The sequence below is a fragment of the Lonchura striata genome, chromosome 26 (assembly GCF_050655825.1).
Source record: "Lonchura striata isolate lonStrDom1 chromosome 26, ASM5065582v1, whole genome shotgun sequence".
In the NCBI taxonomy this organism is placed as follows: Eukaryota; Metazoa; Chordata; class Aves; order Passeriformes; family Estrildidae; genus Lonchura; species Lonchura striata.
The window spans coordinates 1044954-1061944 of record NC_140728.1 but is presented as its reverse complement, the minus strand read 5'-3'; the positions used below and the strand labels follow the sequence as shown (position 1 = coordinate 1061944).

General features: G+C 41.5%; 1 protein-coding gene across 5 annotated transcripts in view; it reads right to left on the bottom strand.

Moving 5' to 3' along the window:
- Positions 1-1544: 1544 nt before the first annotated feature.
- Positions 1545-16991, bottom strand: part of ST7L (suppression of tumorigenicity 7 like) — a 26186-nt gene continuing 10739 nt past the window's right edge. For 2 of the 5 annotated variants that reach the window (XM_085561042.1, XM_077789093.2), the window contains exons 11-14: positions 16730-16832; positions 13466-13616; positions 13234-13326; positions 8081-10639 (exon numbers count right to left, since the gene is read on the bottom strand). In XM_085561042.1, the coding sequence (XP_085417168.1) occupies positions 10422-10639; positions 13234-13326; positions 13466-13616; positions 16730-16832 (565 nt within the window). In that variant the 3' untranslated portion in view covers positions 8081-10421. The other 3 variants (XM_021539504.3, XM_085561041.1, XM_085561043.1) reach the window with 3 other exon arrangements.

The following is a 16991-nucleotide window of genomic DNA, read 5'->3' as shown; positions in this document are numbered from 1 at the left end:
AGTGTTCAAGGCCAGGCTGGACAGGGCAGATTTACTGTGGCATTTGGACTAACATTCGCACAGCCTGTCACGGTCTGTATGCAAGCTTTCCCACCCCTTATTCCTGAAGCCGAGTCATGGAAGACTGCTCCAGCTAGCAGCAGGGGGGTCACTGCTCTGGAATCACAGCCAGTGAGTCAAGGCAGGAGAATGCAATAGTCACATACTGTGTCACTGTTTTATAACTGATGAAAACCCACAGCCAAATTAGCAAAGAAGTCAAGAGGTTGTTAAGAGAAGGGCCCAGCTGATGAGGCTGTGCTGTGATTGCACAACTCAATGCATGCAGAGTAAAAGGAAAATGTTGCTGGCCAGAAACAACCAAAGGGGAAAGATCCCAATGGAGGAACAGGCTCATCGTGGTGGAAGCACCCTTAGTGATGCCATAAGCAAGGGTGTGTTATCTCACTCTCCCTGATGACCAGACTCACTGAAGATCCCACCAAAGAGCACAAAACAGCAGTCGAGGCTGGAAATGAGAATTCCAAGCACATGAGCACCATCCCTGATCATGGTCTTGTCCCTCCAATAAGGGCTGGGGCTTGCAGAGCACACCCTGTCAAGGAGGCTCCAGACAGGGAGGAGGCAGCCAGGAGACAGAGCTGGAAACTGAAGCTGCCTTTACTCTTTATTCACCTTTACTGTAAGATGGGTGAATTCAGAGCACAGGGCACTGAACACAGAAGCTCACTGTGATTGCTATTGTCATCCTGACTGATCTGTTGATATTTTTCCCCAAAGCAGGTGACAACAGTTCATACATCACCTCTGCAGCCATCTTAATTAAATGCAGATTTAACAGCAAATCAGGGCAAGCTTGACACTGCTCAGAAGCTGGTAGAGTATGAATGCTGGAGGAGAGGTTTAGATGGGCTGTGAGGAAAAGATTCTTTCCCCAGAGGGTGATTGGGCACTGAACAGGCTCACCAGGGAATGGCCATGGGCTCTTGGCTGCTGGAGCTCCAGGAGCCCCTGGACAACACTCCTCAGGCATAGGGGGGATTGCAGGGGTGTCCTCTGCATGGCCAGGAGCTGGACTTGATCTTTGCAGGTGCCTTCAGCTCCCGACATTCTGTGATTCCATGAAGCCCAGCTGCCCTCTCCAGGAGCACAGCACAGGTCCCACCTGTGCTGCCCCTGACCTGCACAGCCAGGCCCGTTCGGACACCTCGGCACAGCCTCGCTGGCTCCCACACACACACCCCGAACGTCAGGGCTTGGGAGGTGCTGCTCCCCTCACTGTCTCCCCTCTGAGCAGGGGGAAGGGCAATATTAATTTATGTCTGGCCGAGCCCCATCCATACATTTCCTTTCCCTAAGGGAGTCTGCTCTCATATTTAACCTCTTCATTCTGCTGGCACTGGAGGTGGATGATGCAGTTTGTGGAGAGGTGCAGGCACTTCCCTCTCCCCCTCCTCCTGGAATCTTCTTCTCACTTGTGGTCCTTGGGATTCACCCAACGTTTCTCAGGAAAAAAAGAGAGAAAAATAAAAAAAAAGAGGACCTCCAGACAAGTATGCATTTAATAAGCAGTGAGACAAATAAGCTCCAGTTATCCCAGCAGAATTACAACACCAGAGAACAATTTTCTGCATTCCTCTGAAGGCCTGAAGGAACCCAATTGCCTGCTCTCAGGCTAAATAGGTACCAGACACCAAGTGCTCCATAAGCAAACAGAGCCCCCAAAGTGCAAAAATGAAATAAGTAAAAAGCTTCACATTACATATAAACCAGCCGTTTGCACCTTGTTATTAATGGTCTCAACTATGACCTTTACACCCTGCCTTGCTCAGAGTCATGGATCTATGAGGCTTGGCACCCTCACAACAATTCCAGGATGAGGAGCAGGGAATAAACTTGCCTAGCCAGTGCTGGAGAGATGCAGGAAGGGAACTGGCCTGTGACAAATCTGGATGTAGAACCACCCCAGGGCCACCTCCATATGAATTTGTCCCCATAACCTCAGACCAAGGTGTGTGACAGCATGAAAAGTCCTTTTGCCACATACATATGTGCATAAAAGCTACTAACAGGCATCTATTCCAAATTTCAAAAACTATGTATGGCAAGTATCTGTCAGAGATTACTTCCCAGAACTGTGATGTGATTTATAGCCCACATCAACTAGGCCTGCAATGAACAGACCTTTTACCCTAAAATATTTATTAGTCTGAACTGCCTCACCTCTGCTGTAAGAGTTTTATTATTCTAACAGTGCCAATAGCCAGTGGAAAGGTTTGCTCTAGCACCCACCGTACCATCATGGTACATTTATTCTGAAATGCTCCTACTTCAGTAGCTACATGAAATCAAATAGCCAATAGCATGTAAGCATCAACTTCCAAACACTTCAAGTCAGACAACATTAGGAAGGGTTTCAGTAATGTGTTAAATCACTTTTGTGTCCTCTCTCCAGATGCACATGCAATAAACTCCTGATTCACAAAGATCTTCAGACACTTCTCATTAAAGTCAGTGGTAAGACAGGAAAATTCACACAAGAACTCAGCTGCTTAATTGCTTCACAGACAGTAACTTTAACATGATAACACTTCCCCCTTTCCCACCCTTTCTGTCCTTTTTGGAAAATACTCCTGGAGAAGTCAGAGGTTGGCAGGAAGAAATGCAGCTACATTCTCTTCCTGGACATCCTGATCAAGAACTAACCTGTCATGACACAGTGAGACACTGAGCACCCAAAACTCCCCAACAAACCAAACTCACCCCAAACTCAAACTCTGCCTAAATGATCAAAGAGCCTATAATTACCCTGGTTTACAAATACGCAGATCCAGGTATAGAAATACATGGTGATCTTCAAGATTTTACTTTCACTGGCTACTCTGAATGAACTGAAAAGTTGAGGAGTCTGTTAATGCCACATAAAGCCTTGTGGAAAAGCTATTGCCATCCCAATGGCTGTAAAGTCACCACACTTCTTGTTTCAAAGAAGCTACATCAATATTCATCTTGTCCTGAGGCATAATTGTAATTTTTAATGTATATATACATAAAAATGTATATATATGTATTACTAAGGCATGGGTCAGGTGTAAGTCTCTGCTCCTAAGTGGCAAAGGAACGCTTCCCAAAAACATGGACAATCCTGCTGGAAAATCATAGAGAGCACTCTTTCCTCAAGAATTGCTGGCACTTCTAGAGACAGGAAGATTTTCATTACACAGCCTGCTGCCAGCTCTCCTTTCAGAACAAGCCCACCCCCTTTCTGTTACTGTTATGTCAAGGGAGGACAGTGAGAGAAAGCAGCTCTTGGGATGATACATGGGAGGCAGAGCTTCATTTATAACCCCACACAACTGCTGGAAAAGGTTCAACTTTAAAAAGCATTAGGCTGGTTACCTTATGGGCCCCTGCAGACCATGAAGTGAAATCACATGAACACAACAGGTCTATTAATCACCCCAGTGATTCCAGAGTGAGAAACAGCCCCAATGACCAACTGGGAAGAAAGTTGAGAAAATTACATTCTAGTAGTTAGGTAACTAAAAACACTGGTAATATCTTTCTGGAGGGCTTCCCTTTTGATTCCTTGATGAATTCAAATTCAATCAAACCTGGATTTAAGTCCAGTCAACAGAAATATACAGTGGAGGCAAACAATGGCATTTCTACCCAAGCAAGTATGTTTCCCTTCAGAGTTACAAATAAACTACACTTACATGAGATGCAGAGGTGACTTTCTGCTTCACAGAACTTGGTTTACAAGGTAAAGAAGGATTTGAAAATAAGCAAAAAAAAAATTAATTCTTGATCTTTGACTGATATAGACACTGTTTCAGAGAATACAGTAGGCTACAGCAAGCTTCTTCCATCCAGGATTCAGAATCTGGATAAATTTACACCACCATTGGAAGAAGCCATCAATGTCACAAACATTCACAAAGATAGTGGAGATCAAGCTTGTAAAATCTCCCCAGTTCTTATTGGTAAATATATGTGCTTATCTGCAAAAAGCAAGATGATGGGTTTTCACGTGCCCAGAATTAGCATTTATCCACAAGCCTGTGCTATTTTTATCACGTCCCCTTCTAAGAAGCCTGGGCTGACATAACTCTGCTTCCCCGGTGCCAAGCAGCAGACCTGCATGGGAAAAAGACTTTTGCTCTAATGGAGAGTGGAAATGGAAGTCACACCAATTATCCCAACCACGTGGCTGCCACAGCCATCTTTTCACCTCTGCAGTAAACAAACCCCAGGGCTGGTCTGTATGCAAAGCAAATCCTTTGAAGAGTTTTCCACATCTCAATTCCCTTCAAGTCTTCATAACAACAGTGAAACTACTTTAGACTAACCCTTGAAGGTTCAGGTATCCCAACAGAGTCCCCTGCAGATATCACAACACTTTGGGCAGTTTCAGAAGCCATCCTGTCTTTCAAAACACCTTGTTTTGAAGAATAAAAGATGCACAATTATATCAAAAGAAGTAATGTGAAATAGAGGAGTTTACCATCTCCTTGAGTAATGCAAACTCATAAGAAACAAACCTTTGTTTGCACATTGTAATCTATGTTTAACAGACACTTAAGAAGTCAACAAATTCAATGTGTTAAGTAGCAACCTTTTAATAAAGAAAGCAGAACCATACTTTGCTGTTAACAAATATTTTGAAAAAGGCTTATGAAATTAAATCTAAGCCAAGTATCTGATGCATCTGCAGCTGAGAAGGAAGCATCAGTACTCCAAACACCTGCTCAGTTTGTGTATTCTCCTTTTTTACAGAGGAAGTATGAGCTTCCAGTTGTCCAAGTGATTTAGAGAGCAATAAACTATTGCTCAACAAGACCTATTTTCTTAGATGATTACAGATTAAGGCCAAAGAAGAAATTCACATGTTAAGCACCATCAGCATGGAAGCTGGTCAAGGATATCAGTTTAAAGAGCCCAGATTTCTTCCTTGGTTCCCACCACTGAGGGTTAGCCAACAACCAAGTGAGGCTCGTAAGAATAAAATCAAACTATCATGGAAAATACACTAGCCAGTCACACTAGTCAGCTGATGCCAGGGGCTGGACAGCAGCAGGTCCTCAATGCGTTCAACAGTGAAGATGAAGGCTGAAAGAAGAGTCCCAAAGCACTGGAAGAAACAGAACACAACAATATATCAGCTCAGTTTCCAAACCAACTTCCTTCTGCAGACTCAAGGTATGAGCAAAAACTGCCCTGTGTTTTGCCCTCAGGGCAACAGAATTCCAACCCCTTCACTGCTGATGCCATGAAATAGGCTTGTTGTAAACAAGAGATGTTCATGAAGACAGCCAGAAGGAGCAGCTCCCGCCTCGTGCACTCACCCTGGCGCAGTCCATTCAGCTGGAGGCCAGAACACTGGGAGCACTCACTGGCCACAGCACCCGCAGCACCTGGGCAGAAGCACGAGGGTTAAGATGCCATTCCTCCATACTGCAACTCTTCCAGCTGCTCAGCACTGTGCCTGCAGGGCTGAACAGACTAGGGAGCAGAGGACAGTGGATTTTCAGACATCACAGAACTGTTTAGGTTGGAAGGGACCTTAAAGATCACCTGATTTTTTCAACATTCAGGCATAGATTATTTACAGGTCACCAACTCAAATGGAACAGCCCATCCACCAAGACCAGTCTGTGCTTCCAGACGGGATCCATATTCTAGATGCCATCTAAACAGTTCCAGAAGTAAGATTAGGCTAAAACAAATCGTGAAAACTCCCCTGCACCTTCTCAACCCATCCCCCAGATATTCCACTGGCACTCAGGTTATCCTTGTGCAAACCCTCACTTCATGAGTTAGCAACAACAGGACTCATTTACTTTGAAAGTTTTACTTTGGCCCTCCTGGCTTCTATCATAACCTCAAATATTACATTAAAAAGGCTTTTAAAACATAACATTCACAGCAGTGTAGATGCTTTTCCTTGCAGTGGGCTTCTTCCCTGCCTGTTAGCGTGTGGCACCTTCACATTAAGTGCATGAGTTAAGATGTAGATTAGCAAGGCAAGAAACCTTTGCCCTTGGCATCGACACTCAGCTCTGACAGGAAACTTCAGGCTTTTTTTTCCCTACCAAGTGTAGAACCACTCATTACACATTGGCAGGGAAGTGCACATCTCCAAACTATACACATTTTCTCTTAGATAAGCAAAAGACTCAAGTGTTTATAAATATGAAAAGTTCAGCAGCTGGCTAAAAAGTTAATTCTCCAGTCTCACTTAATGAGCTTTGGGGAAAGTGGTATGGGGATTTGTTCTTAAAGTAAAGCAGAGTGTCACACAAAGCAGGACTTGCCAGACATGGCTCTGCCTTGCCCTATTTTCTGTCCCTAGACAGCTGCCACAGACAAAATGGCAAGGAATCCTCCAACGGGGACCTAGGGAACAGCCAGAATGAAAAATGTTTTCTCCTAATCTCGCAATCATAAAAATTAGCCAATTTTTAATTTAAATCCCATGACTTCTTTCTTTGTTGTGAAAGTATCAAGCAATCCATTTAAACCACTTTGGAACAGGGACTGTCTTAGGATTTTGTCCAATTCCCTGAAAAATAAAGTTGTTTTCAGTAGGATACAGCACGATCACTGCTGCACTATTTTTTCAGTACTGTCTATTCCAGTAACATAAGGTTCTGATGTAAAAGATAGAATTGATCTGCTTGGAATTGTCCAGAGCAGTTGTGGGTGCCCCATGCTGGAAAGTGCCCAAGGCCAGGCTGGACAGGGCTTGGAGCATCCTGGGATAGTGGATGGTGTCCCTGCCCACAGGCAGGAGGAGGAACTGGAGGGGCTTTAAGGTCCCTTCCCACACAAACCATTCCATGACTCTATGAAGGGACATCCACTGTTTTCAGGAACTTTTGAGACCTGTTTACAGTGCCTGCTATCACTCTGTATCACTGGTGTTCTTTGCAGACTTCCTGGTGTCTTTGTATTGCAGAAGGACTGTGCAACTTCACTTTTGCAAGATGATACACATCCACAGAGTCCTCCATCTATGTAATTATTAAAAAATAAAAATTCATACTGAATGAAAAACCAATCAGACCCTTTTGTCTGCAATTTCAACAGAAGTTGTTTTATCTAGCAGCACTTTTCAGCTTGTTCAGACAGTTCAGATTATCGTCATTTGCGTACCTTTCTCCCTTCTGTCACTTACTACGAAGAACTGAAACAGCAGCTACTTCAGAAACAGAGCTGTCTGATGATCAACAACAGTGTGGTTCTCCAAGAGATCAGAAATCTGCATGGAACAAACAGTGAGGCCCCGGGAGCACCTGTGCTGGTCCTGCAGCTCCTGTGGATCCTCTGCCACTGCCTGCTCCACTGCACCAACTCAGTTATCACGGAATCCTAGAATAGTCTAGGTTGAAAGGGACCTTAAAGATCACCTAATTTCAACGCCTTGTCAAGGGCAGGGGCACCTTCCACTGTCTCAGGTTGCTCCAAGCCCCATCCAACCCGGCCTTGGACACTCCAGGGATTCGGCAGCCACAGCTTCCTTGGGCACCTTCACGGGCTCTGACTCTATCAGCTCTAACTCTAGGGCTCTAACTCTATCAGTGAACGCCCAGGGTTCTGCCAGCTCTGGCCCCCAGCACCTGCAGAGCCCCCGAGCCGTGCAAGACACCCGAAATCCCCGTGGCGCCGGCTCCCGGGCGGGGAGCGCGGGGGCAGCAGCGGCTCCCGCGGCCGGTGCCAGCGCTCCGGCCGCTGCTGATGCTGGATCACACTGTATACATTGGAACTAGTAAACGCTTCCTTGTGATTTTTGGCCACTTGGAATATTTTTAGCAATTTGCCAAGCTTTACCCTGTGATTTATTGTGGAGGAAACAAACTCAAGCACTAACAAATGAAAATATGTAAACTCAGACTTTTCAAGTCCATAGAAAGGTATTCAACTTCTTAAACCCCTTCTGAGGCATTTAGTTTGCAGTGGATTCAACTGCTGGAAAAAGAGTTTGATTAAGAAGTAACCGAAATGTAATCTACGGAGTCACTGCTTGGAGATTTACAGTGAAAAATTCCATATACATAATACTTTCCAATTGCCATTCCTAAAACTGTGTTCTAGGTTTCTTGGAAATTCAAGAGTTGGAAATACATTTTGCATTGCTTTTATCTACAACCAAAGCATTCTAGATACACCAGCTAGAACTTTATGATCTGAAATGACTACATTTAATAAGTTAAAGAACAGTAAGATGAAAAATACTTGAAGTAATGAAATACATAGGAAAAATAATTTTAAAAGTCTGAAGTACTGGAATTACTTGAAGATGTAATACTCAATATAACAAATAATAATTGCTTTATTAAGAGTATGCTTGAGCGGAAAGGCTGCTATCATTAAATAGAAGATAATCTTCCATTTCTGTTATGAAAATTCAAGTAGATACTACTACTACTGACCTCCAGAAGACAAGAGAGTATGTACAAAGTATTAGCAGCCATCCAAGCATTATCTGTAGTAAAACTATTGAAGCAAGCTATTAACTAAAACACAGATTCACAGAATGGTTTGGGTTGGAAGGAACCTTTAAAGTCATCTAGTTGCAACACCCCTGTTTGTGAGCAATAAAAACAGAAATGTTACTTTGATGTTGAGTATCATTGTTTCTTACAAGTTTTCTGAATCCCTCTGAAACTACAGGAATTGAATCATGAGCACCATCATCTAATAAGTAAAACGTGGAAGAATTTTTATCATTAGAGTATGATTGAGAATCAACATTAATACTAGCTAAAATAGCAGAATACTGGAAGTCAGTATTTCCTTCTCAGCTGTCAATCTCAAGAGAGTAATACAGAATTCCCTTCTTGCCGGATGATCTCAGTACACATTTCAACTTTTGCTGAAAATAAACTGCCACAGAGAGTGTCAAGAGCCCCTTTGTCTGTGCCTGCTACCACTGATTTGGTTGGGGGAATGCTGTGGCAATGCACACTCTTCTTGATCATCTATCTTTTCTGCTAAACTGACACTATCCACCTTTTCCTAAGGAAAATAAACAAAATAAACACACTGCCAAATGACTAAACCCTGGGAGGTTTTTTCCCCACACTGGGACGTGTCACTGGACATCCCCAACTGCAAAGCCAACTCAATCATACAAAGTCTTTTCTTTTTCTTGGTTCAAGAAACCCAGCAGAGAGAACTTCACCAAGCAATTCTTTGTTAGCATAACATTTGACCTTGTATCTCTTTGGAAATCATACAACTTTGCTAATGCAGCCCTTACAGAATTAATCAAACAAATAGTTAGCCCCTCGTTACCATGAACCCAGCCAATTATGAGCAGCACTGAAATCTGTCACTGGCATGTCCAGCTACATTCTCCAGCATAAAGTTCAACACCACTGTGTGGAAATGAGGCCCCACTCTCCAACCTGCATGACTTGGACACTAGACTGGGCTCACTAGTAAAGCCAACACTTCTAGGAACAAAATCTTCTTAAAAAAGAAAGGCTTTCCTCCTGGGTCTCCATTACCTGTTACATTAAACCAGCCAGGATACAAATGCCTTTTACCCTCCATTTTGACTAGCAAAGCCAGAATGTATGATTCCCTTAAGAGTTCAGAGCTCTCTATTTGCTACTCTGCTCTACTGCACAAGACCCACAGTTTACTAAAAGCCAAACTTACTGCTTGGAGTAGTTTGAGAAGCTGGAGCAGGAAACTGTCTATGCACTTTGTTTCTCAGCTTCCAGAATCCAGAAAAAGATGACAAGGTTACAGAGAGCAAATGCTAACAAATAAGAAAGGGAAAGAAACCCTAAAAAGAGCAGGGCAGAGAGGGAGCAAACAGGCACAGAAGGCACCCACAGGAACAACATATTTAAGACACATTTAAAGCATCACACATTATTACCAATGAATCCAACTTCTATCCTTGCAAATGTACTCAAATGACAGAACTCCATCTAGTAAATGAAACCAGATGAGATATACAACCACTGGCTGAGCTCCTGAAAGGTTAGGTGACAGCTAAACTCAGTTCTGAATCTGGTTTGAAGTCACCAGTTATTTTACCTGTTCTCATCCATTCCATTTACATCATGCTGTGGGTTTTCAGTGCTTGCAGAGACCTGTTTGCCTTTTACTCACTTTGCTTAAAGTCTCCACTCAACAAATTCATTCCCACTGCAGTCGTGTACTTCCACAAGGATAAAAATCCATACTCACCACAGTGCTTTGTGGAAAAATTTCTCTGGTGCTGAAATGCTGCTCTCTAACCGTGACAGAGCAAATGAAAGCCAAGGTATGCAATAGTGAGAGTTAATCCCTTGTCAAAGTAGACATTTTGCCCAAACTTCAACATGTGTTTGTCAGTATCGAGATTCTTATAAAAGCAGAAAAAATAATTTATGCTCCACAAGCACAAGATTAACTAGAGGCTACTTCATCCTGGACCTCAAAATTCCCCAAAACCCACAAGATACCTTAGCAAGCCCCATGACAGAGACAGTACTTACAGCTTTTGCAAAAATGACCATCAGCTCAGGGAACTGGTGAGTAAGGAGGGCCAGCATGGCTGAAAAGGAACACAGGCCTGCTGTGAAATGGATGAAAAAGGGAAGCTCCTTCTGGGGGTAAACGGAGACTTCATGAAATGCTGAAAGGAAAAAAATGAAGAATGTTGACATATGATAATCAAGGACTGCTTTCTGAATTATTTATGGCCTTGTAACTCATTTCTGGGCTTTCAGAAAGAAAGACTCCTGCAGCACATCTTAGGTTCCAGTACTTTAACTTCTTAAAAAATTTTCCACTACATCACATGCTTGTTTTAATTATTAAGAATCTTCGCATATTTTTTTTTCATTATTAGAATTCTCTTCCCAGTCTTCTTTTTCACTTTCATGGGCTTTATTTTTGAAGTATTTAATCAGGCTCAGTTTTTGGTACCTACTTTTCTAACAGGACAGAGGGAACACCTGTAAAGTTCCTAAGCTGCCAAAATCACCTGAACCAACTAAAACAGTTCAGGTGCTTTCAACTCTCTAGAGCTCCAATCCTGTTACCTGAAAGGAACAACACATCTCCACACCCCATAAGAAGCTGAGCAAGTACAAAACAACCAGCACGCTGCATACACATCTATTTCCTAGTACTTCTTGAAGACTTCTGGTTGTAGACTACAGTAAATCTGTTCAGAGCAGCTGACAGAGCAGACCTCAAAGCAAACAGTGCCAGGACGGGGTTATAAATTCTGTACATAGCAGCTCCTTGCAATTTCCAATCTCTGGTAACAAAATCCAAAGCAAGTGATTAGCCAGGCTAGGGGTGGCATGTGGAGCTTTCAGCACTCACAACACTACTGCTGGTCACTCACCGAGGACCTGCTGGGTGAATTTGCAATTACTTATTGGCTCTGGATACCTCCAGCTCTGATTTCTATCTAATGATTTGAGAGGATTTTTATATGAAGGAAAAAAACATTTCTATAGACATAAGTAATTATAATAGGACTGCCCTTCTTGACAAGCTGTTTTTAAAATCTAACAAAAACCTAAAATTATAAATGAGCCCTTTTTTGTAAAATGAGAAAATACAATTGTATTCTTTCTTAAACTGAAGTCTGTGGAGGAAAAGGACACTTTACCCTCCCAGATACTGCTTCTGAATGCTAGCACATTAAAGCACCATTAGAAGAGTAAACCCAGCAAAAGTGTCTTGTGCTCTTGCAACTCATTAATGGCAAAGTGCTCAGGTTTGTTTTGGTTTTAATGATATGATTTTGGAGCGCAATTACATAGAATATTTGGAGATCCATGTCTAACATCCATCAGAGATGTTAATGGTACCCAGAGATTCATCCTATACAGAAACTCACCTCATTTCTAAAACATGGAGCAATATAATTTAGGAAAGTGTTTAAAAATAGGAATTAATTCTTTTTGTAGTAGCTTTTCCTACACTGGGAAATTAAAAACAAATTCAAAATAGGTAAAGACAACTAAAACTAATTCTATATGTTCACAGACATTTGAGAAGCATTACTCATCAGACCAATCCAGGTTCTTTGAATCATTCATTTGGTCAATATTATTTTAAATAGATAATTTTTTAAAAAAAAATTAAGTGTCAAGATTTCTTGAAGCAGTACTGCAATAAAAGAGTTAAGATGATTTTATTTATAGGTAGTTCTATATTTAAAACAAAACAGGAATGCGTGAGTGATCCTGTTGAAATATCTGCATGTGTTGGTGTTTAATTATGCTGGGAAGTCTACAATTTAGGGTTAGTTGCTAACCAAGGAATTCCTTGTGCAATATCCTGCATAAGTGAGAAATGAGTAATTTAAAGCAGTCTGGGGGCAAATTTAAATTACACATTTTAAATATAACTTCAGGCTTTTAAATAGAAACATGTCTGTGCAGTTTTCCTTTCCACAGCTGTGGTCTCTGTAGGGCTGCTCGTGCTTTTGCAGTAGCCCTTTCCAGTCCCAGGGGAATTGAGTTTCTTCAAGATATAGCAGCTCAACCCCATAGGAATTCAATTAAGATGTATAATTAACAGCTCAATTCTAATCTAAATTACTGCTATTTTCCTAAATATCATGAGTACAGGCAGTAATGATACAGTCTATTTGTAGAAAAAAACATGTAGGCTCATCACTGCATAAAGTAACCTTGAAGCAAAGAGCAGCTGGATAAGACTTACTTTTCAATATCAAATGTTAGTATAAATCCATAGAAATACATGTAGAAAAAGTTCCAGGAGGCAGCCAGCAGATAAATACAGACCACTGAATTAATGACAGAAAGCAATACATGTTCTTTGAAGCTACAGATTAACCAAAGATTCTCTGTAAGATCACAGGTTTTACTGGATACCCAATGCAGGACTGGAACCATGGATTGATTCCTTGCTACAACAGCAGTCAAATCCATGAATTCTTTTAAAAGCAATTTTTAATAAATGGTCAACTTTGTTGTTCTCAAGGTTGGCCAGACTCAATCTGAATGTACCGTACACAGATTTCATCTCTGAAGGACTTGGGTTATTACTGCATCAAGCTGACATTTACCACACACACAAGTCAAGTGCTTCAGGATCTGCTGGGAGGGACATCAACAAATAGCTGAGTCCCCTCCACAGGAAGCTCAAACTAAAAAAATCACAGTAAGGTAAATACAGAATACCACAAACTGAATATGTCCTTAGCCTGTGTTTTATTATCATTACTGCTTAGAAACCACTTACTTGGCAACAGTTCTCTATCTGCTGTTTCTGTGCAGCTTGGGTAGGGATAGAAAAGATGTCCTTTCTCTAATGGGTATGGGATCATCCTAAATGCTGCAAAAAGGGTGAGTGACATTAGATCTGTAACTAATCAGGCAAGCAGCTTCTCACAAAGAGAACCAATCACGTTTGAGGGAGGTAAAGCCAGAGATACTAGTCTACTGTACAGAAAAAAATAAAAGGAGATACTTACTGCCTTCCCATGTGCAGTGCAGCAGATTTAGAGCCCCTTCTATCCTCTTCCAGTGCTGGAGGTGAAAAAAAGCATATGCTACTGCCTCACTGTCCCCTCGCTTCAGAATGTGCTCTGGAGGCAGCACTAGGCTTTTCATTTCTAGCAAATACTGAAAGGAAAAATGGAAAGTACACCTGGTTATACAGAATGTTCCAAAACCTTTGATTGTGAAACATAATTGATCATTTTAGGCGTAACTGAACATAGAAGGGGCCAGGGCCAGCTCCTACCACACAGCAGCCAGGCTGCACTAAGTGAGAAATGAAAAGCAGCAAAAAACACTCCTGTGTATATGACTCTTAAATTAGGCTTTCAAACACGCACCAAAAAAAAAAAAAAAATCAAGGAAAAACATACAGCTTCAGTAAGACAAATAAAAATACATTCTTGTGGAACAGACATCAAGTATAATGCTGCAGGTGCAACACCAATTAGGGACGAATTTAGGCTAATAAAAAATCCCAAAGCAACAGTATTTTTGCTCATTACTTCCATCGCTGAAAGTTTCAGTGTAGGTGGCTGAGGACTTGTTAGCTCTGAAGTATGAGCAGCAAACCTGAAAGTGTCAGGGTGCTAACCAAAAGAAGAATAATAAACCAAACCCAGGAAAATCTTTTCATGTGGTCTTACTGGGCTACCACAAAGTATCTTTGATTTCACATTTTTTTCAATTTCAGCCCTCTCCCTCCATCAGCAGAAAATCTGACACTCAGAGAGGTCAAAGAACACAAGGATGAATCATTTCCTATTTCTTTGCAACACAGAACATGCAATTTTTTTAACATACCATGTTTTCTCATGGTACATTAAAAAAGTCAGGTATTCATTTGAACTTAGCTTTTAAAAACAGATGACTACTTTTTACAAGAATGAAAGAATGAAATGACAGTTTCAGCTCTAGTATTTACCTGTGAGCTGTCCTCTCCTACCATATAGTGTCTCATTCAGTAACAGCCAAAGTTAATCCACATCTTTGATCAACGTAGCTGGTAATTCCTTGGAGTGTCCCCCAAAGTGTAAGAATGCAGCTAACTCACTGATTTATTTCAGCAGATGCCACAAACTATAAGATTATTTACTAATCCAGTTTGAGGACTTAACTTTTCCCATTCAGACTCTTCAAGGAATGTAGGAGGGGCTGTGCTCCAGCCAAATAAAGCACATTTGCTGCCTGGCTAGGTTCTTCTCTCAGTGCCTTGGGCCTGCACTCTGGAGGGTAATATTCTTGCTAATCCTCTCTAATCCTCTTCAATTTTTTTTTTTTTTTTTAACACAGTAAAGGATCACTCACACAGCACTGCTGTGGGAAAATGGTTTCAAATATCTGACCCCTGACCCCACTCCTCATGCTCTCCACAGTGCCCTCATTTCCATTATGCTAACTGGGAATATAAACCCAGCAGTGGTGATGAAGCTCCAATGCAAGTATTGCCACAACACACCAATGCTCACTCCAGGCTTTGGGTCTCTCTGAGCCCATGTTACCACATAAACAGGAAAATTCCAGTCTGGCAGGTTTTCACGTCCATGTTGATGCATAAAGCAGGGAAGGTGTCAGTACTGAAGGTCTCTCAGTATTGAACTGAAGGTTTTGAAGACTTCATACACAATAAAAATCTCTATGATATTCAGAAGTTGACTGCAAAAGATTGTTTCATAAAGTACCACAATGCAGTTACAGATTCCTAATTTGAAATGGCTTAAGAGGACCACTTTTCTAGCTGGTTCTGACTTTGCAAACAACCCCCAGCCTTGTAAAAGCAGAACAAAGATAAATAATTTATTTTCCTTCTGCAAAATGTTACAAACAAAGACAATAATTTTCATCCGATGTAAAAACAGGGATTTCCTGCTTTACACACTCATTTTTAGTCTAAGGGATAGAACAGAGTAGAAACTCAAAGATCAGATTTTCTTCCCTCTCTGTGATCCACTGGGCAAGTTGCTTCACTTCTCTGCCCTCATTCACTTGTTTGCTTTGACCATAAACATCTCAGAGTTCTGAACAGCCTGCACCACTAAAATTCTGCTCTGTCATCTAACCAATTGGTGCCTCAAGGCAATCTTGTAATGAAAAAACCCATGAAGAATGGATAGATGCACAATTAGAAGAGAAAATTAAGTTATTGAAAACTGGAATCAGTTTCTGCATTTGTCTGCAGAACTACAGACCATATTTGAACAACAGCCTGTTTGAAATGATCTCTTATTTCTTTAAAAGGGTATATGAGGCTCCAGAAGCAACTGGAGAATACCCAAAGCAAAAGAACTTTTAGATAATGATAATGCATTATAATCTTCTGCCCCTAAAGGCAGAGGCTAAAGAAAAATCTGTCTGAGACTGTCTGAAATGAACTTGCTACGCTCTTGATCAGTCATGCAAACAAGCAGCAATTTCTCCCAGCAATTAGCTTCCTCAGTGCACATTCTATTGGATTGGACAGGCAGACAGAACGGAGCGGCCGGATCATTCCAGCCTCCCCAGCAGCAGCCACTGGGGCTCCAGCATCATTTCCAGAGGATTAGACCCTGCCCTGAGCCAGGCTCCCGTTCAAGGTTCACACTGAGAGCATCACTAGCACAGTACAAAGCAAGGCAAGACTTCCTTTTCACCCAATGCTCTGTGGAATCTGTGTTTTGATGCCAGACATTAAATTGCAGCCTGTGGTGATACAGACTCTTCATCTGTTTACACGTGGATGAAGAAAATAAGTGACTGCAGATCTTTCAATAACCATGGAGCCATGGTTGAAAGCCCAGCAGAATAAGGGGGTTTGGAACACTAGTGTGATTACTATTTGGAGAACTTAATTTGGCTTTAGGGACTTGGAAGCAGGGTCCTGGAATGAGATATCTTTAAGGTCCCTTCCAACACAAACCATTCTGTGATTATTTTATGACTTTAAATATCTACATGTATATTTATTAATGTCCACCCTTATTGAGAGTAAAGGGCCTTCAGCAATACATTACTGGATTTTCCAATGAGTTAGGAAATTTGAAGTTTAAATTTCTGTGCAAAAAGTCCTATTTGAACATCAGTTATTATTTTAAAAAACTCTACCACAAAACATTTATGATATAAATACTAATGCTTTTAACAACTCCATAGCGGGAGTTATAACCAAATTCAAGAAGATGTGGGGCTAGAAAGGTTCCAATAACAAAATGATTTTTCAGAACACATTACAAGTGGTGCAATAGGAAATAAAATACTGTTACCTTAGGAACATGAGGGTTAAATTCCACAGCTCTGTGAATTGCTTCCACAGCATTAATTTCTGCTGTACTAAGTCCTCTCTTTGAGGCAGTTTCTGGGGAGAACCTGAAAGGAAAAACCCACCTTGAACAAAAGTAATAAATAATAAATGCCAACCAGATGTTTATTTGCACTGCAAGTTTAGAGTTCATTAAAAATTGGCTGATTTATCAAGAAAGATAAACAAACCTGTCTGGGAGAAAAATGTTCATGTTAAGTCAGGTA